A 10693-nucleotide genomic window follows, 5' to 3' on the forward strand; every position below is an offset into this window, starting at 1 on the left:
GAAACTCTGCTCCCTCCTTCTCCACCTCCTCCTCCTCCTGCCGCTGCTGGTCGGCGCCACCCACAACTACGGAGACGCCCTCTCCAAATCGATCCTCTTCTTCGAAGGCCAACGATCCGGCCGCCTCCCGCCGGATCAGCGAGTCAGGTGGCGGAGAGACTCGGCGATATCCGACGGCTCAGAAGCAGGGGTCGATCTAGAAGGCGGATACTATGACGCCGGCGACAATGTGAAATTCGGATTCCCAATGGCCTTTACCACAACAATGCTGGCCTGGAGCGTCATCGAATTCGGCGAATTAATGCCCTTCGATGAGCTCCGGAATGCCGCCACCGCCGTCCGGTGGGCGTCTGATTACTTGCTTAAAACTATCGCTTACCCAAATCGTCTATTCATCCAGGTAACCGTTTTTCTTTCTATTTGAAGAATTCCTTCGATTTTCTGGCATTCCAATCAACATTTTCAGCACATGATTTAATTCTCTTACCAATCACGACTAGTCTTATTTTGGAAATTTATTTTATGATTTACAGATTTTTATTATTTAAATTTTCAACAAATAGAAATTTCTCATTTTTTCTTTTAAGTTTTAAATAATAAAAATCTCTATATTAATTCTAGAATAATACTGAAATTAATAAATAATAATAATTATTTTTTAAGAAGTGATGTTTAAATTTAAGAAATTAATATTATAATTTGCTTTTTAAAATCATTTTTTGGCATATTTGATTTTTCATTTCAAAACATATTATAAATTTTCTATCTTTAATTTAAATATATTCAATAATTCATATTTTAAACAGTTGATTAGTAATATCATATTTACTCAAATTTTAATTGACAATAAAAGCCATTAAATATCCTTTGAAATGATTATTGCTTATTAATCCAATGCCACGCCCACGCCAAGAACAGATCCTAAAATCGCTATTAATCATCCAATAACCAGTTCGTGTCATTGATAGGTAGGGGACCCGATAAGGGATCATAATTGCTGGGAGAGACCCGAGGACATGGATACTCTACGGACAGTATACAGTGTCAGCTCCGAGAAGCCGGGATCGGATGTGGCTGGAGAGACGGCGGCGGCGTTATCGGCGGCGTCCATGGCGCTCCGGCAAATCGACGCCGGCTATGCAGATAGGCTATTGGAAGGCGCATTTAAGGCTTTCGAGTTCGCTGATACGTACAGAGGAGCTTACAGCGATGATCCGGAGCTTAAGGCAGGTGGCTGCCCATTCTACTGTGATTTTGATGGATATCAGGTAAGCGTTAATTCCATTGCCTTATATGTATATCTTATATAGTTTTTATATTTGGCATTGGGAACATATTTGTGATACTTAAATCTTTTTATGGGGAGGAATTTAGGTAAGATTTGACTTTACTGCCAATAGATTTTTGGAGGTTTTAAGTACTGCTTTTGACCCACCGTTAATTAGTTTGGTTGGTAGACGAGTATGATTTGGAACCCTCTAACTCGTGTTAGATTCCCCTCGAGCGGTAGCAGCTCTTAAGTTGGGTCCAATCAAGTTCGGGTTAGGAGGTTTCTGGGGTGAGTGCCTCTTTTAGGTCAACCGATGATTAGTCATGCCACCAAGCGTCCTTTCAGGACTCGCAGCGGGTGGATCCACCGTTCTCCAAAAAAAAAAAAAAAAAAACTTTTGGAGAAATTATTCTGTACAGAGGACGGACGCAGCTCTACGTCCGAAGGTGAATCGGGTGCAGCCACATTAGTGGTACCGAGTCGCGGCACACAACGAATGGGTAACATGGTGCATTCTGGTTCGTCTCCGAAAGTATTTTAGTGTCTACACAAAATAATTAACCCTACTTTTGATGAATGTGTATTTATTAAATTCATTTTTTATATATATTTTATGATTTAAAAAAATTATTTTTTTTCTTAAAAAGTTCAAATCTTTAGCAAATTGTCATTTTTTATTTATTTTAGGAAAGCTTTAAAATTATCATATCAGATTATAAATGAGTTTAAATTAGAGATTAAATGAATTTAAATTATTTTTTGTGAGATTAAAGGTAAACATCATATCAGATAAATCATTTCTAAAATAAGATACCAAATAGCCCCTAAATAATTAAATATTTCCAATGCTAAACTTTAAATATTTTAATAAAAGCTACTATTTTAATAATTAATTCCTTTTCTGATGTACTATATTTATATATGGGATTATATGATTATCGTGTTAAAAATAATTTTTAGATTTCAATCCTCTAAAAGAAATTTCCAAACAGAATGATGGGGACCTATTTTATTATTTTAATAATTACAGCTTTATCCCCATTATTATTGATTTGAGAAATTCTCTTATATAACCCTGAAATTCTGAATAAATAATGAAATAATTTATCAAAAATTAATAATTATCATGCAAAATAGTTTTCAGATTTTAATCCTCACATAAATTAGTTAATCAGAAGTTATCATGCAAAATAGTTTTCAGATTTTAAACCCCTAACATTTGTTAAATCTAAATTTACTGGATTTATTGAATACTATTTGAATTAAATCTTATTTATTGTCAAACAACCCCATGGGTTACCTCTCACCATCACAAATAATGTCATGTGATCTAAGATTATATATTTTTATATCCATTTTTTTTTCCCTCAAGTGTTCAATATTTATTGTCTTAGCTAATTTTTGAGATAATTTATATTCTTCAAAAAATTATGTTGCATGTGCATTTAATTAGGAGGATAAAAAAATTCATTACTAATAAAAATATATGACAATTTCTTTGGTTTATCTAAGGAAATAAAATTTAAATAATTATTGTGTACTTTTTTATTGGTTAAAGGAAGTGTATTTTACTAGAGCAAAGTAAGATAAATGTTGTTAAAAAATGTTCTTTAAATGATAAAATTAATTGGGAAAATTTAATTTATATCAGAATACTACATATAAATATTAAAAATAAAAAAAATAATTGTATGCTATAATTTTTATTTTGTATGCTCGTTCTGACATAAATTATATATTTATCTCTTTCTATGGAATATGGTAATAGACTGAGTAAAAGAGAGAGCGAGACCACCTCATTCATTAAATTTCGGTGCATTTAAAGCTTGGAGGTCTATAGTAAATTAGTAATTAAGATGGCTTGTTACGTTTTGCCCATCATTCCATTAATATAGGATTTAACAGTTTTAAAATGGAGAAATGATAAAAACTCTATAGAAAATGATCTATTAGCACAAGTCTATATAAAAAATGTTCAAAAGATCTAAGATATTATCTTTTTTTTACCTTTATTAATAAGGATCTGAGGGCTACAAAAAAGATTATATCAATGAAGAAATATTAAGTACAATAATTAATGACCCTTAATACAAATTATTTTAGAAATGTGTTATACTCTAGCTAGATTGAGGCATGATTACAACTCTTATGTTTGCTCCTTTGTCTTGGAGCAAGTTCCCTAGTGCCAAGTGTGAAGAGACAAGTAAGAGTGTGCAAGTTTATTGGTGAGGGCTGAGCTGAGAAGGCTATGATTGGCGAGTACTCTAAAGTCGTTGACAACCTTTGTTGGAGCCCTAGATTGCTTCGGAGTGGGAGGCGAGTATTTTGAAGTAGTGGGCGTAGTAAGCTCCATAGTTGGTTGATTGTGATAGGGCAAGATGGAACTCTTTTAAACATCATTTCCTGCAAATGGGATGATGACAATGGTTGACGAATGTGGGCTCCCAAAATTCGTCCCCAGCATTCGCCCGCTTGTTGATTTTCTTTTCTTTGGCGAGGCAGTTTTAACGGAATTAAGTTCCGGGGTAAATTTTCGAAGGCATATGAGTTAATATATAAGACACTACCCAGAGATTTCGCCCTCATTTTGCGAGGACTTTATAATCTGAGTTCAGGTTTCCTATAGTTGCAAGCCCCTATAGTTAATTACTCCTCCAGTAACGAGAGAGAACTTTCGATTAAGGCTAGTCATCGATCAGAGACGTAGAGATACGCGCATCTAGCATATAGTAGCAGTATGAACATGGATATGAGATTTAAGTTTGGATTTAAAAAGTTTGAATATTTGGAAATTTAGGTTGAAATATTTAAAATAGAAATTTCACCATCTTGCACTTAAAGCGGATAGTGGGGGAATGGATGATGGACCCGATCAAGATCCCATGGTTCCGTCGTCCCGGGCCATCATGGTCCCTGGTCTACTTAGTTAGAGGAGGTAGTCGTCCCAACTTGACAGAAGGATCCTTGTCAGTAGCCATGGGTTGCTTTGTCCAAGGGTACCTTATAGACCTGAGGTGAATATTTGTCTAAGGGAACAAATTTGAACCCATCTTAGCTAATAGGAGGATTTGTGTCCTATTGATTATACCTTATTAATTCATATCTAAATGATTTGATGTCACTAAAGAATGCATTGGCTTTGGCCATAACCAGTATTTTGTGGTGCAATTTGCCAGCAAAATCACTCGGTTTAGAGGGCCCGGGGTCATAATAATTTATCCTGCGGTGCCATTTGGCGACAAAACTGCCGGTTAGAGGACACATATCACGTCCTTATTGGCAGTAGATTGTTTGATAATAAATCATAGTGATATTTTTGACCAGACATTAACTCTTTGTGATCTGAAGTACATTTCAGCTTGTCCACCTCGATAAATTATTGCAGAGGATGGATGGACTTTATTTTAAGTGTTTAATGAATGGATTTCAATTTAAATATTTTTTGATTTATTTGGATTTTGGAAATTTCTATGGAGTTTTGGAGTTCTGATGAGCATTTGGATGACATTTGAAAGTATTTGGAGTCAACCCCTCCGGTTGATATTTGCATTCAACGCGGTCATCATCGGGGTGTTTGCGATCATTTGAAAATATTTATGTTCTGAATATTTTTGAGTTGTCGACAGAGAATAGGGTTTCATAGGCTTTATGCCATTGTGAGTGAATTATCTTAATTATAGGTCTTGAAGGCCTAATATGAATGTATAAAATAAATATCTCAGTAGACCTCACGACTGTATATTTATTAGATAGTTCGAGCCGTGTTGACTCCTATTTACCTTTATAGAAGGATCTGGGCTCAGACTTGAATTTACTTATTAACCCGTGCAGCATCTATATACATCACATGTGTACCAATAACACGCTCGTCAGGGCTCATGTGAATGTTTGGGGGCATTTTATAGTTGTTTGTTGAACCTTGTCAACTCCTATTTACCTATTTAGGAGAATCGGGTTTAAATTTAATCACCAGTGCTTCCCTAGACGTCAAAAGAGGTTTCATTTTCACTGGAAATTTTGACAGCTTCCCGACGTTTCCCCCGTTTAAGGGAAAACTACGGGAAACTGGGTCTTTCCCACAACTCTAAGAAAAGCGTGTATGATAGGTGTCCTTAGACGAGGACACTGCGGCTGTATTTTCTTCGTCCCCCACCACGCTAAGAAAAGCGTGTATGGGTCTTCGATATCTGTTGCAAAAGAAGAGCAGTTGTTTCCCCGCAAGCGTGTACTTATGGGTATCTCCACTTCATCGTACGCATCGCACCGGGTTCTCATCCTACCACGATAAGAAAAGCATGTATATGCAGTTTTCCGGTGCACCACGAATGCCAAAAAAAGGATTTTAGGTTATTACCCACTTCGTCGCAAGCGTCGCAATGCATTTCCTCCCACCACACTAAGAAAAACTTGTATCGGTGGTCGTTTTGTCACGCCGCATGCGTCAAAACGAGTTCTCTAAAACTTGCAAAATTGTTTCTTTCCCCATTTTTTTTAAAAGCTCTTTTCTCTTTTTTTTTTAACTCTTTTCTCTCTTTTTTTTTTTTTTAATGAGCTCTCACCTGGCCTCCCTTTTTTGTTTTTTAAACCTCTCTTTTCATTCATAAATTAATTTTTTTTTTTGCCCATGCATTCACACACCCCTACCTGCAATATGTGTAATGTATGTTCAACAAATTTACAAACATATATACATACAAATATTCATATCTAAAACTAATAATAAACATAAACAACACTAGCTAATGCAAAGCTTAATAAGCCATCATAATGAATAAAATAATAAAAAAAACTAATAATAAACATAAACAACACTAGTTAATGCAAAGCTTAATAAGCCATCATAATGAATAAAATGAAAAAAAGCTTACTATTAAGGGGTCCTAGGCTGAAATCCAGAAGGAAAACGAGCTTGTGGAGAGGTTCAAATTAATTAGTTGTAATGGGCCGGGTTAGCTTGGTTGAGTACAGAATGACCGTTGAGGTTTTGTGGGCTGCACTAGTAATAATAAGATTGGAAGTATTGGAACAAATCTAGCCAGGCGCAGTGGAAAAGAACGTTGCTGCCAACTACGGGACTTCATGTGAAGAGCCTTTTAAGTAGGGATCAGCAAGCAGGTGGCTAGGGGGTCTCCACGTGGGCCTATTAGAGGGAGGAGGTAATTGTTTTTGGAGGTTTGAGTAGGGGTGTCAATTTTGGGTCAGGGGTCGGGTTCGGGTTGAATCCAAAACTCACTCGACACTATTCGGGTCAACCTGAACCCGACCCGCTTTGGGTTTGGTTCAACTTGACCTGACACTGATTTGCGCGATTTGGCTAAAGAAGTGCGCGAAATAGCTGGCGAACGGACGGGCAGCAGACGCGACTGCTGGTGGACCTTCAGCTGCGAGTATGGCTGACGAACGCAGTGACTCTGTTAGTCTGTTTGCAGGCGTGCGATGCAGTGACAGTGCATGGGCAGCGGTCATGGGTCATCGGACAGGCGGACGACAGATCATTGCGCAGGAAACATTCCGCAGTTCCGGAATGCCCTATGAGCTTGTCTGCTTCAGCCGCTTGACGCGAACGGCCAACCGAGGACACGACGTCGCGACAGACTCGAAATTCGGACCTGACAGATAGATGGACGCGGACGGATGGACACGGACGTGAATGACGCGAACCCGGGTCAAACCGTGTTGATTCCAAGTTTCCGAGCCAACCCGAACCCGACCCGGTTTTACAAACGGGTTGAAATCTCTAACCCGAATCTGAAATTTTCTTGTCGGGTTCAAGTCAAATTTTCAGGTCGTGTCCAATATTGACACCCCTAGGTTTGAGGGAGGAAAACGTGGGATAAAGTGCCTTATTGGGATGGCAAAAAAAAAATCAGCCTTTGTTCCCTTCCTTTATTTTGATGTACTTCAAAAAAAAGAAAGAAAACTACTCATTGATTAACAATAAAAAGATGCATGCACATATATAAAATGTGACAAAGTTAATAGTGAAGAAATAAAAAAGAACAAATATAAAGAAAATGACTTTATAGAAAAAGGCGAATAGGAACTATTGTGGACCCTAACATGTAGCAGAAATGATATGTTAGCTTTCACGTGGGGAATGGGTGTTATTTTTTTTAACTTTTTGTGTGGAGTAGATGATATTTATGTGTGAGACGAACAATTATTACGTCCTCCGTCCGGATGCAGAGGAACATCCGGTTGTAGGCAAAATCGTGCCTATACCGAGGTGTACCGAGTTTTTTCATCCTTACACCGGACAAAATAAAAGTTCGTGTGAGACACACAAACTCACCTTAGCCTACTGGTTGAGAGCTTAGGCTTTCAACTAAGAGGTCTTAGGTACGAGTCTTTGTGTATGCATTATGTGTATAAATTTGCCTTAAATGACCTAAATGTCCCAAAAAAAAAATATTTATGTGTGAGGTGGAATAGTCTTGTCATTTTTATTTAAAGTCATAAGTCACGTTAATAATGACTTGCTATAACTCGTATTCACATTTCAACAATACATTAATTACTGAAAAAAAAACACTTCGTTCTATGTGAAATTCCTTAATTTTTGCTCATTATGTCTCGATATTAGTGTAATTTCGTTGGAGTTCATGTATGTTTCGCCTCATAATGTGTGTCGACTCATCCAACAACCGAAATTGGACAAATTAACAGTGGATTTGGGGGTATTGACGATGTTCTGGTCGCAAAGACGTAATTCATTTTGCAATCGGACACCATTTGATCGTCGTCGAGAATTAATTTCCTCGAAAGACGCGTTATTATATTTGAATCGCCTCGACATTCATGCCACCACATCAGACGATCTAAATTGATTACATAAAATGTATATTCTTAATGCTGACAACATTTCGGACGCAATGATGCAGTCCGTTTCATAATCGAACGTCATGTCATCTCCGTAGAGATAAATTTTCTCGATATGCGTGCCCTTGCATTATATTGGAATTGCCTCGAGATACGTGTCACTAATTCTAATGATCAAAATTGATTAAATGAAATATATATTCTGAATGTTGGCGACATTCCGAACGCAACAAAGAAGTCTGTTTGTCGATACGACATCGTTTGATCAGCCTCGCGCTTTAATTTCGGGTGTTAGTCGTCCCTTTTGACCGATCTGTCCGATTCAATTGCGAGGGGCCTCGACCCAGCAGAATTCAATGTCCTGATCGCAGCGACACTGTCTGTTTTACAATCCTAGGTCATTTGACCCTTCAAGTAATGCGTCGCATCAACTCGCGCGCTGCTCGATCCGTCATTTTTGCCTCTTTTTTTCGCGTAGTTTGAGTGGTGGGGGTCAACAACGACATTCCATAATAAATAACAACGAGTGTCCTTGGTGAGTGCCTCATACCAATGGGCTAGTGACAAGCTGAGTGGTTCATGCAAAGTGTGAACCATTGGCTTGTCATGTGAGAGACAACTCTCCTATGGCTATTCTATCTAATTAAGGTTAATTTGGTGACCCTCGGGCGAGTTCTCATTGTGGGGAAATAAGGATTTAATTAAGTTCACACTTGATGAGTTAAATTTTATGATCAATGTTTGCTTATGATCTCAATATGCTTTTGCAAAGAAAGATGATTTTCTTACCTTGGGCTAAGAATTTAATAATTGAAATTGATATATGAAACATCTTTTATAATTGCAATTAACTCCATAACCAAATTAATTAGGATGAGCTACTTTGGGGAGCTGCATGGCTAAGAAGAGCCTCACAAAACGACTCCTTCCTCAATTACATCCAAAACAATGGCAAAACTCTTGGAGCTGATGACAATATAAACGAATTCGGCTGGGACAACAAGCATGCAGGCCTCAACATCCTAGTCTCTAAGGTTTGACCTCCTCTCACAAACTTTCTTGTCTTATAAGTTCGAAAAATTATTAGGTGCGGCGTGTGCTCCGTCGCACAAGCACTGAGTACCCAGCGGTATCGAGTGCGGGTATCGCTAGGTACCCAATGCTTGTGCGGACAATTTTCCCCGTCCGCACTCCGCACCTAATAATCTCTCTATAAGTTCAGGGTTTATATGTGAATATTAATATTTGGTTTCAGGAATTTCTGGAAGGAAAAGTGTTCTCTCTACAGTCATATAAAGAGTCAGCTGATAGTTTCATGTGCACATTGGTTCCAGAATCTTCTTCCCCCCATATACAATACACTCCAGGTGGCCTCATTTACAAGCCTGGTGGGAGTAATATGCAGCATGTGACCTCCATTGCCTTCCTTCTCCTCACTTACGCCAATTACCTTTCCAGAACCTCACAATATGTTAACTGTGGAAGCATTGCTATCAGTCCTGCTTCCCTTAGGGCTCAAGCCAAGAAACAGGTATTTTTATTTCGTTCACATTTCGTTTGGAACGATTTTCTTACTGCTTCTCAAAGCAGCATTTTAGTAGAAAAGCTAAAAGTTTTATACTAAAAGGTTGTTTTAAGAAGCAGTCAAAAAAAACTGTCCCAAACAAAACCTTAGATTCCATTTGAGACGGCTTTCTTGTTTCTTAAAGCAGCTTTTTAGTATAAAAATTTAATTTTTGTACTAGAAAGCTGCTTTAAGAAGCAACAAGAAAGCCATCCAAAACAAAGTTTTATAATGAAACAATTTTTATATTATAATTCTATTGAATTATAGGTTGATTATATATTGGGGGACAATCCATCAAAGATGTCATATATGGTAGGGTATGGAGACAAATTTCCTCAAAGAATTCACCATAGAGGCTCATCACTCCCATCAATTGCAAACCACTCAGAATTCATTGCATGCAAGGAAGGAACAATTTATTTCAACTCCTCAAACCCTAACCCTAACCCTTTGATTGGAGCGATTGTGGGTGGACCGGGAGAGGATGATATTTATGAAGATGATCGAGCCGATTTTCGCAAATCCGAACCAACTACTTACATCAATGCTCCTTTAGTTGGTGTCTTGGCATATTTTGCTGCTAATCCTAATCTTTAGATGATTAGTATATAGTATATGTGCTCACATGTATATAGTGATATTTTTATGCTCGTTTCAATCGTTGCAATGCCCTATCCAAAGGTTATAAAATCATTGCGAAGAATTCCGTGGGTTGAAGATCTTTGGAACGATTTAGCAGTTGTTAAAATCGCTGATAATTTTTTTGTTTTTGATAGTGATAGTATTGTGAGAATACAAAAAAGAAATCATGAGTTGGATTTGATTTGATTTTATTTATTTTATTTGGCATAAAAGAATGTGTTGTTGATTAGCGATACGGAAGTATGTATAATGAGCCTTGTGTGAAGACTTTGGATTGGATTGTATGTAACTATTAGTGAATGAATGGAGAGGTTCAAGTTTCTACGAGCCTATTTTTTGTTCTTCTTTTTTGGAGGTTTCGTTGGAATGACTTCTTTATTGTTTTTTTAATACAG

At 37.4% G+C, this 10693-nt stretch overlaps 1 protein-coding gene across 1 annotated transcript; it reads left to right on the forward strand.

The window, feature by feature from the left end:
• On the forward strand, positions 1-10253 carry LOC110096223 (endoglucanase 23). Its single transcript, XM_020822066.2, has 5 exons — positions 1-400; positions 969-1268; positions 8962-9123; positions 9345-9620; positions 9924-10253. Exons 1-5 carry the CDS (start codon positions 248-250, stop codon positions 10251-10253), a joined length of 1221 nt encoding a protein of 406 aa, XP_020677725.2. The 5' UTR covers positions 1-247.
• Positions 10254-10693: the final 440 nt, after the last annotated feature.

Source organism: Dendrobium catenatum, unplaced genomic scaffold (genome assembly GCF_001605985.2).
Source record: "Dendrobium catenatum unplaced genomic scaffold, ASM160598v2 fragScaff_scaffold_156, whole genome shotgun sequence".
Classification (NCBI taxonomy): domain Eukaryota; kingdom Viridiplantae; phylum Streptophyta; class Magnoliopsida; order Asparagales; family Orchidaceae; genus Dendrobium; species Dendrobium catenatum.